The following is a 21,283-nucleotide window of genomic DNA, read 5'->3' as shown; positions in this document are numbered from 1 at the left end:
TGTTGTAACTAACAGGTGCACTAAAATGATTGGTACGAAGGTGTTCGATCCTACATTTTGTCGCAGTCCCATGAATATTGATGGGTTATTAAAAGCAATGTTTGAATGTAACTCCTTAATGTTGTTTCAAAAGTGCCTTCCGGCTAGTACAGACGGCCCACGACACGTTACAAAATACCTGAGACATAATAAAATGGTCTAACAACAAATTTATACAGACGTATATTTTAGAAGGTCCCTAAAGTAAGTCCCTTAAAGGTTTTATGCTCTTAAATGTCTACACAGCTTCCAATGCGCGCAGGTATTTCTTACTGCACTTATATATGCTCAAGGTATATAGCAAAAAGACGTACGTGCGTTTACTAAGGATGATTTAACAGTTCAATAGCAGCCGTAACAAGTTTCGCATGCGTAGTAATGTATTTTTGTTAATGTTCATTTGTTCAGCTCCGTGCAAAACCCCAACGGTAGAGAACGGCCGGGTAGTCTCGCTTGCGCCGTCGTCCCTTCTCGAGCACGGCCAGTCGCTGAATGTGACTTGTACTGAGAACCACGAACTTAGCAGCAATCTCTCACAGCTTTTGCAACAACAACAACAACCCATCTGCAATAATGGAACATGGACGCATCTGCCCCGATGCGTTCCTGCCAGGTACGTCGCTCTATAGTTCCCTTTCAATCATAATAATAATAATAATAATAGATTTGATCAATGTAAATATCACTCCTGATCTGACAGTAAGTTAACCAAAGACGTGATACGCGCAAGATATTTAGACGAAGTTAAAGTGGATATTTCTCAAAAGCTCTATTACGAATGATTAGAGCATTTTCAGGGTTTAAAATCTAAGATGTCGAATTAATGCTCTATTGACCAACTCTATGGGGAGTAAAGCGGATAGCTAAAACAGTTGTTGCGCCAACAAAGGATCAAGGAAGAAAAGATGCAGTCGGTTGGCATGCTACCCCAGTTCCCCACAGGTTAACAGGTAAATGATAGTCTTTCGTTCCGTACAGGCGAACAACGATCTCGCGATTCAAGGGCCTACAGGTCTGTACTGTTATTCGAATTGATGTCAAGGCGTTTCTACAACTAGATCGTTTTCCCTCTAAAGACTAGCGGAACCTAAATAATGAGATTTTCTCTAATTCAAAAGCGATTCTGTCGTATTTCTCGTCGATTCGGTAAATTGTAGTGTAGAGGTCGGGAATACAAGAGAAAGGGTCGACCTTCGAGTATAACAAAGATGACATTGGAATAGTATGTTGTACAGCGGCTTTGCAGCCAGCTAAAATTAGGCCAAATTTGCAAACTGGGCTCAGATAAAATTGTCTGGATCGAGTACAGAGGCAACGTACAGAGAGCTTATTCGATGACGGCCGTCGATGCCTATAGGGGTATAGCATGCAGCTATCGAAATACCGTCTGTACGCTAACTTTAGCGTTTAATAAACGGGCAGGAACTCAAACACCTATGGGAAGTTAATAGGAACATTTAAGGTCGGACAATAGGAGAAATCTGTATTTTATTTGAAGAAATTTATAACGCTTAGGCGCGTAAATCAATACGTTTTGCATGCTTCTTTTCGTCCCTTTTCACTTTAATACCACTACCTTCCAAATTGGATTTGCTGTCAATTCGCATCAGACAGTAGGCTAGGGGATGGCGGACTTCAGAAACGTGGCTCAGGGAAAGATCTTATAAGAGAAATGCTGATGCTTGGTTTATTTAATGCATTAAACCACAACCCTAGTGATCTTATCTGGACGGTGCTATAATACTACTTTGGCTTGGTACCATGTGATTTTTATTGGGGGCTCCAATTTACATTTACATGGACGAGAATTTGTGCAGGGTCGCTGGCAATCGCTGACGCGTAATGCGGTTGTGTAAACGACGGGGCACGTGAAGCCGAAGCCATGTTAAGAGCAAATCGCTATTAGGACAGACTATTTCTTCGACGGACGTTGAAGCAAGAAAAATAATTAAGGAAAGATATTTTTAGGTTAACTAAAATAAACATTCCGATTCGCTATAAAGACTAGGTCACAAGAACTTAAGCTGTTTGGCTTGCTCCAACCGATGTCGCTAGCGAACGAAGCCGGCTCATGCGTGCTCATTCGTAAGATTTATAGCATGGTTTAAGGATAACGGTTTCTGTTGGTAGCCTCTAGGCTAACTACGAATTTTGATGTTGCCTTCTGTCGCGGATTCGAAAATCTGGCGGCGCTGGTAAGGAATAATGTCCAAAATCAGCGACAAATAGAACACCCTCTGCCTTCCTCCTCCATGGCCAATTCATCCCGGTATCCCGGTATTTTTATCGTTGCTTTGCCATTTAAAGAAGTGTTCAAACACAAACATGAGCTTTTGTATTCGACTTTGAAGTCTGTTGGCGCATCTATACCTGCTGATCTCCGCCGTAGTCTAGCCTCTCGTTTTACCCCACGCCCCCTGTTTGTGTTCGTGCTGTACTTCTAGTGGGTAAAGTGGACATTGGAAGTGGCTTTGTCTACGATGAATTCATCTTCTCCAACAAGTCCCAGCAGCACTAGCATGTACTCGAATTCGGCACCTTAGAGAGAAAGGTGAAGTAAGGAGCGTCTGCTTCTGAGGTCAACTACTGAAGTGTCTGCTGCTTGAAGTGGCACACAGTGAATCTTGTTGCTGTTCCAGGAGGAGAAGATAGACGGGGCTAAGATAACTAACTCGACATTTGCAAGCGTTTCTTTGCTTTCCCTAATCGAAAAACCTCGTCGTATATGGCAGGAGATCATTTTCGGGTAACATCTAGCTATCTCATGTATTCGAGTTCCATATTGATATCCATCACGAATTTAATGTTGTCTTACTTTACGATTTCTGATTTACTATCGGCAGAACGATTGATAACTTGAAAGTCCAGACTGTTGGGTTCTGTTTCGTTTCAAAGCTGAGTATCGAGGCTAACACCAGAAGTGGTGATTGGATTCCGGATCGTTCTTTTATTTGTTCCAGATTCAAATTGTTCTTCGACCCAACATGGAACAGACGTGCGCCGATTGGGTCAAAGAAAAAGATGGAGCAAAATCAAAGGAAAAGGCGGACCCAAATGCGCGGAAAACAAACAGATAGCAGGAATACATATAGTGTTTTGGTAACATGTTCGATCCAAAACTCATCGTCACTTCTTTGTTACTTTCAATTAAGTCTAGATGCTTAGAGATAACATAAAATTTACGTGCAGTGTGGCGGTTTCCTTCTCTCTCCGAAGACTAAATATTATTTCGTGGTTAACAGGATGAACCTCATGCGGCGACGAGCTAGGGAAACTTGTCTTCATCTGTAATGTTGATTACCTTAAAAGTATCGAGTCATTCATTTGATGTTTAACCGTCTGCCGCAGTTTCAAATTGTCTGACGCCGTATTTCGCGGCGCAAGCTTTGTTCTCTTCGTTGAGTCGCAACTCTCAGTTTTATTGAAGTCAATACGACAGTCGCCAATTGTCCGTTAGAGGCGACTAGCTGTTCTGAAGGATTTTCTGACTTGGAACTTTGCGCGTTAGTAACGCCAACTTTAGGTTTTAAGATTTGCAATGTACCCTGAAAGATTCGAAAAGAATAGACGAAAATATGAAAGAAGTACGCTCTTTCTTGAAATTCCCATTTTAGGCGTCTTTGAACTACCCGAAGTACCTTTTTCCGCCCCATTGTCAAGTTAGATACCACAACATCAGTGCTTGTGGCCTAGCCTCAACAGACCAGCAGCGTGTTTCCGTAAACAAACATTGCCCAGACATACTATAGACTAAATATTGAATTTGAGCTCCTTGTAATTTTTCAAGATGAACGATTGTGTTGACACGCCGCTCAACTCAACAACCAGTTGCCATTAGTTAGACTTTGGGAAACTTGCAATGGTGATTCGAGCTACGATTTTCCATTACAGGCACAGCATTAATTAAAAAAAAAAACAAAAGAACTAGGAATAGCACAAATCATAAACGAAGCAAAGTAGGTGAAACGAGGATAAATACGGTTTGTTACATTTTTTCACAGGCCCTCCCTGCAACTACCTGCCGGCCGAAAGCTATAGATCTACTTAATTACAATATATTCTTTTCTGTTATATTGGAATACCATTTTTATATGTTACATTTATTCCTGCTTCCTTAGAATATTCTCGTTGATAATAGGCATATCAGCTGCATAATTGAATTGCCACTCAGTAATTTATTGATATTATCTAAAGTACGCTGTTTCTGCTAACGTAATTTTTGATGTTACGCTCGAAAATTAGAAAAATTATCCAATCCAACACTATTTTGCCGAGCACGCTGATCGCTGATTCAATCGATATGTTCATCCATAAAAAAAAAAAGAAAAAAAAAGAAGAATGGAATAGCTATTATTACTTTGTTTACAATATGCAGATGCATGAAATCTTGGAACCTCAGATTCGATCTGTATTAACGCTGTAATCGAGAGGACCTTTGTTCTCTTAGTTCCACAATAGCCACTTCTATTGGGCAGGACAACCCTAACATAGATACGTATAAGTCAACGCCGGCACGTAACATGTGGCTATGCTATATTTTTAAGACCACAAGCTTCTGGGAACCAGCTTAGCCATTGGATTAACAGAAAAGCTGAAGCTAGTCTTTAGGTCGTCGAGAGGCTAGGAAAGTCGATTTTCTATTGAACTATTCATAAGAGTTGTGCGTATTGACGGATCATTAAGCTCCTCTGGAGGGTGAAGAATTGCTTTGGATGTTGCGCATCAAAGCAAACATCTTCGGAGAAACTATGTAGAAACAGAGGCCTAGGCAGACGCTTGTTTTGATCGTAGCTTCAAGGAACAGTGAGACTTTTCCATTGCTCTGTTGATAGTAAGGACGCAGCCAGGAATGGCCCCTGCCGGACCCGTTCCACGTTCCGATAATCTCACCTGCTTCGCATTTGCATTTACGCCGCGGTGGAACTCATCAATAATGGCGACACTACACGTGGATAAGTATCAGAGACAATCCTGAGAGGCAGAATACGTTACGACTCCACAATTCCGCTCAGAGCATATCAGCGGCTGATGTGTCAGCGACTCGTATTGCCAGAGGCAATTCAATGTACAAGCAAATCCATCGTGCACAAATATCTAATAGACTCACTTCAGACATTCTGTCGAAAATTCTTTTCAGAAAGATCTATCAGTGTAGATCCGCCCATTCCTGCTGTATCCGAAAAACCGTCTGCACGCTGTTCGCACTGCTGCCTTCATTTAAGTCTGTCAAGCAGTTTGTATTCTTTAAGTAACCTTAGATAACTTGAGGTATCACATTTAAGTAACCAGCCATAGATAAATTAAAATTGTAACAAAGCGATTGTGAAAGCCAATGATGTCCACTTATTTGTGGGCTTCGCTCATAAAGGAATTATACATTTAGCAATAATTGCATGGAAAATTAATGTTTTAACACTGTTGACGTGTTCTTACAACGTCTTTGATTTTCATTTATACATGTTGTTGTTGTTGTCTCACAACTTCCGGTCTGGGATAGTGCTGTGGGGTGCCAGGCATCCTTTTCTTGATATATATACAAATTCTAGAAACTGAGCTGGCTGCTAAATGTTACTATTCTAATGTGAAAATTGTCTGTTTTGAATCGTACGCTTCCTGATCACACAGGTGCAAAGACCTTCCGCCACGACCTGCTAACGGGATTGTTATCGCTCCGAAAACAGAACACGGAATGAAAGCCCTTTTTCAATGCGACGACGGCTTCGATCTGCTCGGTCCCAATACGACAACTTGCCACTTCGGCAATTGGACAAACCCCACTCCGCTATGCAAAGAAGGTATTATTCAGTCAGACAAAAGATGATACAAATGCTGTTTGAACAAAGACACGAGGTGTCGTCATAAATACGAGATTCTTTTGTATGTCTTTATGTCGTATATGCTATTTTGATTTACTGGTAACACATCTATTGTGCGTTCGCGCCTTTTGACCAGCGACGTTCTAGGCGTTCACCGTGCATGAGCATTAACTGTTAGCATTATTAACATAATTAACACTGTGTTATTACTATCATTAAATCAATGTAGAGTGTTTTTTCCTTCTGGTGACATATGCTTGTGTGACGAAACGTTTTTGCTGCGCTTATATGTCCCTGCACCATTTAGGGCACCATTCGTTTGCTATATTTCATTGAGTCAACGAATACGAGAGGCGTTTGAATCTAACGATGTTTGAAAAAATGCCGAAAACTGTATTATACAATAGCAAAATATTGTCATTATAGGGTAACAGCATTTCCACAGGCGCTTACCAAAACGTATTGATGTTGACGCTGGATTCGGAACGGGCCTGGAACGGGCTTTTTTCCATGCCCCGTCCCAGGCGCGAGTACTTGAATAAATGCTATTGCACTTAGCTTCTATTAGGTCTCAGCTTTGCATCAGAAAAAAAGACCTTTGACCTACTAAAGCTCTGCCATCAATTGACATTGTAATTACTATTGCTTGAAGGTTTTCGGGAAACCAATATCAGTGGTTTGAGACCCGCGTACCTCTAACCATGAAATATTCTTTTTGCTCAGCTAACGGTCCTGTACATCGCGTGCGAGTAACAAAGCAAAATTATACTTATGTGATAAAGCGCCTTTTTTTGGTAAGGTTTAGCTGGGGCCCTGAGCACTTTGTTTTGCAGTAAATCGATATGAAGATGAATGCCTGCGAGCCTGGCGCAACGTGGTCAATTACTACGCACCTTACGGCCTTACTATTACAGTTTATACTTATTTTCAACTGACAAAAGCTGGGGTGTAGTTTGTTATTAAATGTGTATGCTTTTTACTATAATGCAAAATGCAAATCGTCATAGATAAAATGTCGGACGTCCAACCAGTTTCTTCCCTACAACTCTTCTCTTATCTTCAATAATACATCGAATACAGTATTTATGGTTCAATACATATCGCCTTTCCGATACAAAGTTCCCTTTTACTTTTATCGTAAATGTTTAATCGAATACTTTTACCAAGTACTAAATACGGATCGAAATTTAAGCCCATTTACAGTTCCGCCTCCCTCGTACAGAAAAGTACGTTTTTTTTCTTAATAAGGTGTTTAATTGAATACGCAAGTAAATAAAGTCAACCAGTTATTTAGTTACGTATATGTGCCTAAACATGGATAAAGGTTAATTTTTCACTTCTAACTTGTGATTGAAAAAATACTGGATACAGATTCATGGATCTGCCCTTATTAGTTGAAAACATCTATAGGGGATTTATAAATTTGCCGTCATCAATGGAGGCATCTGTAGTTTAATTTACTTAATTACGAAAAAGCCAGAGACCGCTGCTTCCAAGTCTCGCTAACGACATACGATAACTGTGTTTAATACCGTTCGTCCCACTGTTGCAGTTATCATTTGATCGCAAAGTAACGTTGATCACGAGATGGAATCGGCGCACGGACTGCAGGCTGTTAGACGGTTGAGCGGTGAGGGATATTGAGGTTGGCAGTAATGTTGAAGGGGCGAGAATAAGAAATCGGCCTACAGGCGAAGCGGTGAAGTAATGTGGGATAAGCAGTGACCATTGCTTCTTGACGATGTCCAACTGAGCCATACTCTACTGCTGCTATTGATGCGGCAACTGTACCCGACAATACTGGGTTAGACAGCGACGACCTCATTTCAGTTCAAAGCGACCGAGACGCCTAGCGACCCATTCTATTGAGCTACCTCAAGCTTAATAGCAGGAAACATTGCTATAGCAGACATTGCTACAGGGTTAGGACTAAATCGTACAGCGCACTAGCGTGGTCACTTGCTTAGAGAAAAACTACGCGAAATTGGTTCTGCCTTATTGTGAACATAATCGTTCTGCTTCGACGGGAACAGGGGCGTTGAGTTAACGGTAGTTTTGGGGATCGCATGGGTGTTTCACGGAGTTCCACACCGCTTGATATAGAATACGCATGCGTGCAATGGACGCCTACAAATCCTTTGGTCGTAAGCTCAAAGGCCAGCGTCTGTGGGGAAAATCTCGTCTATGAACTGTGCTGAAAAATCGCACACCATTGAAAACCAAAGCAAAGTTTGGCCACGGGAGGGCGTGGGGGGGGGAGGGGGGCTATTTGGTGCAAAGGGACTACCTCCATTTAAGTCGAGATTAGCCTAAATCCGAGCGTGGGCCGACCAAGCTCTTATAGCCGGCGGCATAAATGTATCCACGATGCGGTCCTTGCCAATGTTGGATCGTGGGTCGTGCAAGGCTAAGAATGGTATTTAGCAACAATACGCACAACGACTCACTCTCTGTCGGTAATCGGCGCGTCGGTATATTCGCCATTCATAGCAACAATGCAGTGCGCTATTTGTCATGACTCGCCAATAGCACCGCTGGACAGTGTAGCAGGGAGTCGTTGAGGTCCCGTAGACCATTCTGCTGATGTCAGTGAAATTAGTTACTGAAGGCACTTGCTTATTCCTGCTTACTCGGATTGATGCTCACCTTCCAGCCAATGGTTCGCATTTTTGGTTAAAGGAGTAGAGAGGGGCGCACTTCTAGGGATTTTCTTCGCAAGCTTATTTACGTTGCAATAGCGAATAAACTCTAGCCCATATCACCTTGTCTGGGAAACAGCACGCCATTAGTTGGCGTTCCGTCGTGTTAACATCGGTTAATTCCAATACTGAGCTATTAGACCCAAAGTTTCGGCTGATTTTAGCACGATTAGTTGTATCCGTCCCGAACTGGTTCGATATAGCGTGCTTCCGCTGAGGGTCACCCATCGATCTTCCTGCCGCACTCTTATTCCACCCTTAGAATCTCTTGGCGTACGAGTCGATTCTAGCCAATGTGATGAAATGAACGGAAGTAGCCGATTCCACGATTCTTCAGGCGCTTGCAAGGGAGACGCTTAGTTTGATCCCCAGCTAACCTAGTAGTGCTTGTTTAGCGCTCACAAACCGTTCAAACGACTGCCTGTTCCCCCTGTAGTGCCAAAGAACGGCAGCCGGTCCCCTTTGGGGGAAGGTGTATGACCACATTAGCTGGGGAGAACGAGCGCTCCACGGTCATTCGCTCTGATCCTATATCTTCTGGTTCAACATATTTTCAACTGCTAGGTGATTTTTGCCTCACTCTGTGTACATATAAACATATATAGGGTTGCTTACAGTGACCATCAGGATAGTGGCCTATCATAGACCGCCTACAGCGTGACACGAAATAATGCGCAATGCTAATTAATTACTTCTACACGGTGGTTATTTTTCTGTAAAAAAAAAAAAAGAACAATTTTTCAAAGTGATAAACTAAAACAAGTTGAGTATTAACTGACTCAATCATATCAATCATAGTATTTGACTGTTTTTAATATCTTACATCGCGCTCAACAGATGTTTCGGGTCACTAAAATAAGCTACTAAGCACCCCCTATGTGCATCGATGGCTGAATCATTTCAAAATGTCAATCCGCGTAATAAATCAAGGGATCAGTAGTTAAGTCTTATACTGATTATATTATATTGTATTATATAGACAGTGGTCGCGCTGTGAATACTGGGTTGTGACAATAATTACTTATAGATCTATTATATATTATTGACCAAACGCAAGCCCGATTCACACACTTAACACATCTTGCCAGCTCTGCCCTGAGCGACGAGACTGACTCTAATCATATGTTACGTTTGCCTTCGGTTCTTTTTCTAGTCTACTGCCCATATCCAGGCGCCATTGAGCATGGTCGCGTGCTTCTCGTCGGCAACATGGGCATGTACGACTATCGGCCTTACGTGCGCCGAGTACGTAACAACCGTCAGATCACGTTCGAGTGCAAACGCGGTTACGTGCTTGAACACAACGCTCCGGCAGGAGCGACATGCGTAGACGGTATCTGGAGCCCCACGCAACTTCCGCACTGCGTACCAGGTAAGCAAAGTAAAAAACAAACTATCAGCTACCGGCGAGTTTGCTGTCTACGTAAATAGTGGCAACGGTTGTCGATCAGGCGACAAGGAATAGTTGGTTCGTCACTGTGACCTACAACTTTGACTTTATTGTCGACGAAGCTGTGCCTGTGGAAACAGATTACAATAGAAGGAGAGGTGTGGATCTTGCAAGCCGAAAGTAAAGCTGTTTTCGCTTGAGCAACTATCAAAGAGACCTGCTACTTCGCAGAAATATTTCGCGCCAATCGGATGAAAATGTCCTTGACCTAGATTAACCGAAGCCACACAATTATAAGTAGGTAAAATCAAATGGTTACCATAAACGTCGTGGTAGAAGAGGTTGCACTGAACCTTCGATAAAACCAGGAGCTCTAATTTGGGCCACTCTGTCAATCACTAGAGCCTTGACTATGCGGTTCTGCTTAGAAAATCGGAGGAACGTACGATGCACGTTGGTAATAGATTCAGCGGCGGGTCAGGTAGTGGTGAAATTCATCTTGGTTCGTTGTAAGTATCTTCGACTTGCTCTAGAAACTGCGTGAGTGCTTGCATTTAATAATTAATGCATCTACCTTGTGTGCTTTACATCGTTCATGCTTTACAAGCGTTCATGTATAGTTAGGGCTAATATATACTAACCTAAGGGACCCATCAAAGTGGGATGTGCGGCAGCACTGTCTGTAAAACGACGAAATGGAAACCAATTGCAGTGTCGTCCTTAACAACTAGGGTACACTAAATTAAAAAGTACGTCCGTAGTACGTCAAGTAGCTATCTTAAGTCGTTTGTTTAAAAACAGTGAGTGGTTCTGACTTTTGCACGAAAAGTGTACATTAATTTTCTTATTAAAATGTACTGTTTTGTTATATTTGCGTGCTCGTGTTTCTTTGATCGTCTTCCGGAATAGAATTTTTAAGCAACATGCTTAAACTGTGCTGTTAGCTAAAGTAAGACCGATTCAGGTATTTATTTATGATTATTCAGCATACAGACAAAATAGATAATGAAGGGAAAAATGTACTACCGTCTTTGCGTCTGCTCTAGCGGGCGTCGCGATCTTTAGCAAACAATATCTACTGTATAAAAGGACCGTTTCCCAGCCGAAGGAACAGTTAAGTTCTGAACGAACACTTTCAGTCCTGGGATGGAATTTGTGGGCTGCGTTCAATTGATCGAAGACGCACTATACTTGGATTCATTTTCGTATTGAATCGCTATGGACTGTCTAGAGCGTAGAGAAGAGTACAGATCAGTAGAAAGCTAATCTGAAATTGACGATCTGAGTGGTTCACGCGGTCAAGAAATGTAGTGAAACAACATCGTGGCAGGTGATGGGAAATGTCCTAGAGAAGGGGAAAAGTGAATGCTATTTTTAGTGCTTTACTCACATATAGCTACGCATAGCAAGCCGCAACCAAATCAAAATGAGGTAACTATTCGACCGTTTGCTACCTCTGTAATCGGGGCTGTACCACCGATGGTGGCGCAAGGATACGTAACGTAGCATAGGGTAGCGCCTTCCACAAGTTTCCGTCATATTCTCTTCCCTATGCCGTTTTCTACTTCTATAGCTGATGGGCTTGTAGGAAAGTTCTTCTATGCTCGAGTTACTATTTCTTGCACATCGGTCCTATAGGAAGCGGCAGGCGAAAGAGCACCATATCACAATGTAAGGAAGTCCAACTGGCCCGTTGGACCCTGAAAGACCCAACTGCATGCACCTTGCTGTCTAGAGGTCGATCTTCTAGAACTTACAGTGAGGAACATATATGAGGCAAGTCGATGAAAAGAATGCTTACTTGTTATGTTTCTCCGAAGGTTCGCGTTGCTCCGCGCCTATTTTCCCCCCTCGTCAGCTTTCATTGTGTGACTACGTCAAATGATGGCTAGCTCTTAATAAATTGAGTTACATGAGCGCGCCTACTATCTGTTATTGTTGCTACGCTAGAGAGAGTGCAGTGCTTCTCATTCTGAGGCGTACCAGAGGCTTTGCTCTTCTGTTACCTTCGAATGTTGTCGTATAGTATGATCGGTCTGTTTGTTGGTACTTGTGCATGATAATAAGATGTGGATGTCGTGGAAGTTATGGTTATAGTTCGGCCTAGTCAAATAACCTACTAATATATTCTTCTCTTACCCTTTTATTTTATCTCTCAGAATAATCCCCTTTAAAACATGCTTTCCGATCTACCATTACCGGAATTTATGTGCATAGGTAATGCTACTTATTTACAAGCGAAACACACTGGAAAGAAATTCTAGTTGAGGGCACGAACTTCTTGTACGAACCTTCCTTAGTAAACTGCCTATCAAAATGATAGTCATTTACATTGTGCAGCTCAAATAATATAAACAAAAAAACATAGATAAAATCATCGTGATCACTGATATATAACGTTGAAATCAATCTTTCCTAGCAACGGCAACTACGACTTTCTCTAGTCGATAATGAGCAAATGATATCATCTTGTAATCATCTGATCGACTTTCATTTTGGCCGCGGCTCACAATTATTGGTCCTGCTCGTTTAAACCCACAGGCTCACATCCTCCTGTTCGGCAAGTACGTAGCGTCGCGGAACAACCAGAAACGTTAATGGGTGACGCTGAACTCCGTGAGCGCCTCAGACAACATCGCGCCGGAATTCGTGAGGCACTAGTCGTAATGGCAAAGCGCGTTCGTCATCGAAGACATCGACGAAAGTCCGGTGAGTAAACAACTGTACTTCCGTCAGCTTTAAACGATATGTGAAAACAGTGCAACACTGAAACATATAGAAATGTAATAGAAGATAGCTCGCCTATGCCTTTGCTACGAAAGCAACAGGTGATAACTGGAAATACCTGCTAGCAAACCTTCTCGCACAGCATAAGGTGAAACCCACAGTTTTGTAAACATTGAAGGCTGTAGTATATTTAGATAGTAATTTGTTTCTCGTAACAAGTAAGCATGTGCCAAATCAAACTGCATCGTACTGTTTTACAGGAGTCACTATAGGGCGTTTTTATACGAACGATTTGTGTTTTTTTCCGGAGGTTTCACTAACATTATTGTAATAGGTGCACTTAGCTCCGAGAGATAACCGCTCTCTTTCAAATTGTGGTGTTTAGCGTTTTTACAATACAAATTATCGATTAACTGGTTGAATTTCTCAAGTTGGCATTGAGCACAATCTTTGGTCATGGAAAAGAATCGTAAAGGATATGGATCGACTACCTGCAGCGATCGTTAAGAACGTTAGTTTCATTTGTTGGTAGGTCGATGTCGTTCACCAATCGCTGAAGATCTCATTGGTGTTGGAGAAATTCGCGAGGTAACTGCTGAAGGTTTCCCGCATGGCGCTACAATTCGCGTCGCATGTCTTACTGGCTACGAATCTGCGACGGCCAACGGAACGGCTAGGTGCGTCGAAGGACGTTGGCAACCCAAGGAACCCTTCTGCCGACCCTGTACGTCATATACCGTCACATAGGACCCATTCTTTCGCTTTTGAGCTTCACATGTACATTAGCAATTTTGCGACTTTGTATGTACTGCTACCACCACCTCATAGTTGCTGTAATATCGTATATCAGAGCTTTAAGAGCTCCTTTCTTTCTTAGCTAGCAGTATTTTCAATAACTAAGTGTCACTGAATTCTCATGCCATTCTATAGGTTCATTTGAAAAAAGAACCGGGAAAGTCTAACAAGACTCATTCCGCTACCCCTTGGTAGTGATGTATGTACTTGATGCGATATCGTACTTGTTATTTTGGAAGGTTCCAACAGTTTTTTTTTTTTTCGAAGATAGCCAGGTCGTACGAAGTGTTCGGGACCGCTTGCTATTATCAACCATTATTGCCTTATCGAAAAGTAGATCTAGCTATTACTATGAGGAATTATTGTTATAGTACTTTCTTCGAACGCTATTGAATTAAGAGTTGTACACATACGACGTTCTTTTATCCGTTTCCATTGTTGATCTTGGTATAGATAGGGAACTTTTGGCTCTAGACAGATGTCGTGCATAACTCGCAAAGCGACGCTTGATTTTAGCATTGCTCAGAGAATAGTGGATATTGTCTGTCGTTATAAACTAAGACATCGCGGCTTTCTGCAAACCGTAAATTGCATTGTGTCCTGAAGAACATTAAAGGAAAGCGACTGTCTTTGTTCTGAATCTTTCTCGTAAAGGATATCTCCACGTCTTTGTGTCAGGCCTGTATCTAGGGTCTATATATTTGTTTACAATTTTTCTTTTCTTTTACTTAGTGAACAGCTAGTAAGTAGGTACAACCTGGTGGAATCTGGCAGAGGTAACAATAGATATTTGAAACCGTAGGGAAACTATAGCCTGAATTGGCAGCCGTATTTAATTTTAACTAGTAAACTTTGAAACTTGGATAAAGTGAAATATGGGCTTTCTTTATCGCAACCATCTGACTTTTTTTAAATATGCACTCTAAATAATAAGCGGTCAGTACACCCGAGCGTAAACATGCAGTTAGATAAAACATGTGCATCTTCTCGTGGACCAGTTTTCGTGCGGTAGGGTTTTCTGGTCGAAATCTATGATTCAATGTAAGATAAAAGGGGAGGGTTTCAGCAACAAGTCGATGCCGAAAGAGCAGTAAGCAGATTAAACTCTAGCAGGTATTTGCGCCTTGATGGTGGTATTGCGTGCCAGTTTCTATTTTCAAGTAATAACGTGTAGCTGTTATCTGCCTGTCCTTTCTGCCAGTTAAACGATCGGAACGATTGGCAAATAGCTGTTTATTTCCATTGGCTTTAAAGTAGCAAACTTCAGCATCTGCTCGCGTAACGGCCCTCAACTCAAAACCTTGCTGACCCATTACATCCTGCCGCTGTATCCTATATAGGCATCACTGATGAAGTCGATCGTAGTGAACAAGTTACGCATACTAGTACACGCAAGTCGATGTTAGGAAACGTTGCGACAGGAGACTGCCATTCTATTATTGGGTCCTCAACAGAACTGTAAGCCTCTGGGGAAATGTTGAATTATTTCAGGGAACTGGAATAATTTTGATTGCTAGTAATACATACTTTTAACACCGGTTTTTCACTATGGTCATCGGCCTTGTCCTATTTTCGAGAGCCTTTCTTGCGACGTGCCCTCTTCATCTCGCCTCAAAGAAACGCCTTTCTTCTAAACACACACTGCTTCGCTTTTTAAAAGCAATAGATACTATTCGGAATTCAGATCTGGCTGTCAAAGACACCAGTTTTAATCTTGTTGGTACGTCTTTTCGGCACAACCTATTGACGGTCGAGTAAAGCTCGTTCATTTATGTGCTCACCTGTCTTTTATCAAAGGACAAATCAAAGCCTTACTTTCCGTTCAGTCATTCGGCAGCTTATAGGGCTCGTTGGCTATCGCTTTCACTCCATTCACTTGGCAATATTCGCTTTGCAGCGACGGCGCCTCCAGTATGAACTGTTTCTCGTAAATAAAGAATCGATTGGGTACAAGCGTGCCCCAAAAAGCCACGGGTCACACAACGGGGGAGTGCCGCACGCTTTACTGATGCCCTTAAACCATTGACGCCGTCAGGTTTCCCTACCGTATGGTTAACAGAAACGCCTTTTGATGCCGCAACGCATAAAATATGAACAATGTAAAGGTGGATTGACTAGTGGGGTAGCAATTTTTCTCAAGTCCAGCGCAATGTGATTTTATAATATGCGGACATTAAGACAGCACACGTATGCGATAACTGTAGGTGAAACTATAACAACAAGCATCAGAGCAGAATACATTTTCAGCGCCACTTATCTACTTTGACATTTCATCCGCCTCGGATCTATCATAGAGGTCTTTGGTGAGGCGTTTTCATAAAACTTCCTATTTTCCACTGGTCCTCTTCATTTGTTCTCGAACTTGATACACACATTTTTTATAAGTCCATTATCTTTACAACTAACTTAGCCACCAATTACGAGGCGATGAGTTCGCGCTGGAAGAAAATAGTGGTTTCAGACATATGTTTTCCACTTAGAAAATCTACACATAATATATCTCTTCATAGCCGTATGCTTCGAACGTGTAAAGTATCGATGACTTATTGCTTATATAGCTTATATAACCACCGCTTATATAGCGTAAGCTGTGACTTCACTATGCCACACCCCACTATGGCATTCTTTAACTTCAGACGAAACTGTTGTCGCGACGGCCCTTGCTGTGACGTTTTTAGGTGGGTTTAGATACCTAACCGGCCAAATACGGCTCAAAAGAATTGATTTTTTCTTCTTGCATCGTCAGTTTTAAAAATCTGTCTGCAGTCGTTGGCCCTTTGTTTTGCCCCACACTATTTTTCCTCTCCTCGCGTCAGGCAACTTAGCACGGAAGCTTGGTGCCCGCCCTCCTTTTTTTCGATGAAAGGAAGCTGCGCCAATAGCAAAGGTTTGGTTGTGTATCTATCGTGGAAAAATTCTTGTATTTTCAGACAGTTGTCCTGTGGTATCTATTTTTGCTCTTTTCTGCTACAGCGAGCTCGGTACAACAAAAAAACAATAGAAATCTTAATCGCTATAGCAGAGATATTGCATCAGTATGTATCCTAAATGCGGCACGAAGCAGTTCCCGTTTTGTTCGGTCAGCTAAACCCGCCCGTGTAAGTCTGACTGCAACTACGCACTGCGATACGTCGCGATATGTCTCGCGAAATATAAGGCTTTTAATACAATCTTCATGTTTTATGTGTACGTAGCTTATGGGCATGCACTCGTATAAACGTTTCGTTCTGTAACAATGGTCATTACATAGCACCACACAACATTACTTCTATGTGCAAGCCGCTTAGACCGTACAAGATCCGTACTCCGCTATATTCGTGGCTTATGGAGTACAGAGCCAGAACATCACAAAATGTTTGCTTCTGTGATTTACTGGTTAGTAATGGCAGAACTGTGGACGAATATACTTTTATCAGTGGAAATCTGCCAGTGATCGGTTAACTCGCTAGCTTTGCAATATCGTAAAAACACGGTTCTATCCGTTGTTATGATGGCCGTACAGTACTTCATATCTGACCCATACGGTTTCACAGGTCACCATCCAATAAATTATTTACGCACACTAAAATACATAACCGTTTCTTTCGGGTGGCATGACTTTCCCCCTCAACTTTCACGGTTGGGCTTTGATAGAGCCCAGTTCCTATAAATCATTACGAAATCATCAATACAACTGCTTAAGGTCTGGACAACAATGCTTCTAGAAGAAATGAACACCTAGAGAGGATAGCGGATCTAGCATTTCGGTGTTATGTTATTCTGTAAAGTGGTAAAGCTGCGGGTGGAGTCCTAACATGGCGATGCTAAAGGAAAAAAAAGGAAGAGAAAGCGAGGAACAACATCTCAGACGCTGATTCTTTCGCAAACATGCCTGGGCTTCTGAAAATCCTTTTTCCTTGAGCGCTCTTCGAGGAGCTACAAATGAGGCTTGAGGAAAGCTCGGACTCGAAGTGCCCTTCACTAGCCTGGCACCACATTACGGTCGACCATGCCAGTGTGTTTGCGAGATAAAAGATAGAACGGTAGCAATGCCAGGGCTGCCGGTGGCAAAGGGGATTGGATTTATGGTTGTCATTAGAGACGAGGGCATGACCCGTGCTAGGATGTGGAGAAACGATGCATACCAACAATGGTGATGCAAGGGGCAATGACTAAGCTATCAAAGTGAATCGTGGCTGCTTGATGTTAGTCTAAGTAGACACAGATGTATATATGTACATATATTATATCTGTGTCTACGGCAGTCTACTGCTGAAGTCACCAAAAGGCAGAATAGCTATGACCGAATTAGCAACTATGAAAATATTTATCAGGGAGCTGATGGTTCACGGCTAATTATGACGAAAACCCATAATCATGTCGAAGGCTATGCTATAACTCTTTGGTACGGCCGTAGCTCTTGTTGTCTCGGAGTTCTAGGAAAGGATCCGTAAGGAGCTTTTTTATACTCTTACTTTTTTATCTTTTCTGGAAGTTGCTAGCGACGGAAACGTTTTGTGCATATTTTTTACATTTCAGATAGGCAGTGTGGGCACCAGACATTTATGATCTGAAGACATTTCTTCATTTAGGGGATCGAGCTATGCCACCCACTAAAAGTGCTGCTCAACAGGGACTTAATATTTGATCAATGAAAGAGAAATTCGCTGCATTACACCGGTCAGCATAAAGGGGAGACTCAGCACCAGAAAAAGGGCTCATAAAGCTTCAGAGTTTGTCTCCTGGAGTTAGAGGGGAGAGAGAGAGAGAGAGAGAGAGAGAGAGAGAGAGAGGTACGAGAGAGAGGAAGAGAAAGGGACACGAGAGAAGCAATAGGAAGCTAAGGACATAATCTATTACAATTTATGTAGCAACTAAAATTCTACGTTGCTTTTTGTTTTAAAAAAATTTTGTCTGCACACTTGCACATCAATATTTTTCTTAATTCGAAAATAACAAGGAACAATAGTACATGTTAGTAAGTTCGCCAGGCTAATCCCTGACTTCCTTTTCAAACTCCGCACATTTCCAAAGTAATAGGGCTAACTGTGTGTCCACCAAGTCCTGCATCACAGAAGGAACAGATAACGCTGGCCGACTCATCGATTTTAAGATGGTACTCATCAACCGGTGATAGCTAAACACATGTGTTAAGCCAAACGTCAACTGACCTTGCTTTATTGTAAACTATTTACCATTATCTGTCGATGAATTTTCTCATGATAGCAGCCGCATTAGCTTTGTCTGACTGCCATTTATTTTGGATACCATCCAAGATCCATCCCATGTCTCCTTTTTACATATTAGTTTATTTTGTGATCTGTTTTGATATCTTTTTATCCTTTCCTTCGCAAGGAGAGCTTATGGCACTTGCCTGTTCGTAGCGGTGGTTGCACCGTACGAAATGGTTTTAAAGGCTCTACTTTTTTGTATCGATATTTGCCGCTACGTTCTCTTAAGTTTCGGATGATTGTTTTTCTTAGTAAGAGCCTAGTTTTATGTTGACGATCCATATAGCGCTATCGAATCCTCAATTGACACTAGGATCCTCCATGGGCCATCCTTCGATCCGTTTGCGCTCGATAGGATTTTGTTGAAGCAGCTGGCGCGTCGGAAGCGGCATAAGGCCGAAAACCAAAACGAAATAGCATTAGTGGAATCCAGTCGGTCACTTAGTGGCAGAAATACGATTATATAAGAGAGCCAGGGGCTCCTTGGCATTCCGCGCGTTATCTCATCTCCATTTTTGATGCAGCTGGTGACGACAGAGAACTACATGCTTTTTTTTTGCCTTATTTGTCGCGATCGGGCTGGTACGAAATTTGTACGCCGTGTCAACTTCAAGGTGAGATCATTGATTTTTAGAGGCAGAGTACTTTCAAACTCTTGTATTCCCGATACGTGCGCAAGCGAAATTTGTCTTGCGTTAACTGATTTCCGAATTGAACGGAGGAACCACTGCCTAAATCTAAACGTCATGATAGTAAGAGGGGAATGAGGCGTATTGGCTTTCACTATTCTGTTTTGTCCCTCTGTTACGTACGTCGTCTGCATAGCTCTTTTTCTGTAACGCGAGGAAACACGAGAACAAGGAATAAAACAAGGTAGATAAAAGTCCTCGTTGGTCATCAGTAGACACAACTGTTGCGCGACAAAGCGACGCTAGTGCCTTATGTGGACGCTAGTGTGACAACGCTAGGCTGAATCAGGAGCTTCAGCATCATCAGCAGGAACATCGGCGATGAAAACAACCCTAACAAGAACAGCTGACGCTTTGCCATCACTACAACTACCGTCGCCGACGCTGGTTGGGCAAGCCCACGACGGACGGACGAACGAATGGCTGGTCGGCCAGGCAACGCATGAACAGACGCCGGAATCGCAGCGGCCTCCCTGCAGCATCGACTTCAGCGGTTTCTCAACCTGTGACGATGCGTCATAGCGTAGACCAGCCATAGTAGTGATGGAGATGATATGCGGCACTCAGCACCCCCTTTACGCTTGCTTCCTGTTACCGCTATAAATATAAAGACGGTAGTAAAGTATCATAAATAGTCGTATTAAACTGGATTGGCCGAACAGGGGCACTGCTCTACCTCTCGTCTATCCTTTGCATCCTTAGCGAGCTGCCGGTAGCAAGTTTAGCTGCGGCTGCTTTGCGCTGTAAGACGAGATGAGACAGGCACAATGGGCCAGAAAAGCACTCATAATAATTATAATAACAACAGTAATAGCGAGCATAGGAAAAGGAACTATTCCGTGGGGTACGAAAAGGGTTTTCTATTATATGGCGGTGAATGCATGCTCAAATCGTCTTCAGTTTAGAACTTCCTGTTTGAGTTGTTGATGTTAGCAATGCGATCAGCGGCCCGAATTAATGCGACGTTGTGGTTTCATTAATAACTTAATTAACTTCTAATACCCTGACTTTTTCGGCCAGAAAACACCTAGAAAGGCTCAGGAGCTTTGTCTATCGTAAATACAGTTTTTGTCAACAATGCCTTTTGTAAATTATCTATCTGTGTCTAGAATTAATATAACCGGTAAACCGTCTTTTCGTTGTCTGCTTGCCGTTGACCCGCTTGTCTGTGTTTGTGGCAGGTGAACTGTTTCGGCTTCAGCGATCAATTGTCCTTCATTTTCCTACCTTTCCAGTTACTCAGAATGCTGGGGCACTTTAGCTATTAGACTAAAATTGGGAAGAATGGTAAACGCTGAGATTCACTTATTAATCTTGCGTTATGCCAAATTTGTACCAACTCCGTAGCTGCAAGCTTAGGTGAAGCGGAAACTTGCTCTCGCTTCACAGAGCTGCGCGTTTTTTACACGCAGGCCTATAGGCGCGTTAGTATGGATGAGATATTTGGTAGGAGAATCTCTCTCAGCAGAAACTGGCGAGGAAACACGTTACATACTGTGAAGATCGACGCTTCGAGCGTGATGTTCTAGAATTAGGGTGCTAAGTTGCTGTGGACGGTTTAGCTCGAAGCGAAAAGGACGATGCCAACCTATAAAAGAGGTTTGTTCCGGTTGATGCGTCCTTCTCGTGTTTTCGTCCGGATATTGATGGCTGCTAGGTTAGGTTCGGTCAGAACTGGATCGCCAGCATAAAGGTGCCGCCAAAGCCGCTGTCGTGCGCTTATTTGACAAGCGCTAATACTGTTTCACTCTCTGTTAGATGAACAAAGCCTTTTCAAGATACTCTAATCTTGTAAAACTCCGCGGCAAATTCGAGGGGTCAGCCGTTTGCTATACTGAGTTAATAACAAAAAAAATGTCTATATACTGCTGTGTGCCATCATCAAATACGAAGCTTGTCTCCCGCATAAATAATGATA

The 21,283-nt window shown here is 42.4% G+C and overlaps 1 protein-coding gene across 1 annotated transcript in view; it reads left to right on the top strand.

Annotated features, from left to right (window-relative positions):
* Hasp (Hig-anchoring scaffold protein) overlaps positions 1-21,283 on the top strand; it is a 240,687-nt gene that overhangs the window by 181,566 nt on the left and 37,838 nt on the right. Inside the window, exons 11-15 of the mRNA XM_086968731.1 lie at positions 448-652; positions 5,665-5,834; positions 9,708-9,926; positions 12,486-12,653; positions 13,204-13,395. Coding sequence (XP_086824857.1) covers positions 448-652; positions 5,665-5,834; positions 9,708-9,926; positions 12,486-12,653; positions 13,204-13,395 — 954 coding nt within the window. The remainder of the gene's footprint in view (positions 1-447; positions 653-5,664; positions 5,835-9,707; positions 9,927-12,485; positions 12,654-13,203; positions 13,396-21,283) is intronic.

The sequence above is a fragment of the Varroa jacobsoni genome, unplaced genomic scaffold (assembly GCF_002532875.2).
Source record: "Varroa jacobsoni isolate VJ856 unplaced genomic scaffold, vjacob_1.0 scaffold_562, whole genome shotgun sequence".
Taxonomy (NCBI): domain Eukaryota; kingdom Metazoa; phylum Arthropoda; class Arachnida; order Mesostigmata; family Varroidae; genus Varroa; species Varroa jacobsoni.
Note: the sequence above shows the minus strand (reverse complement) of the source record. Positions and strands in the feature narration are given on the sequence as shown.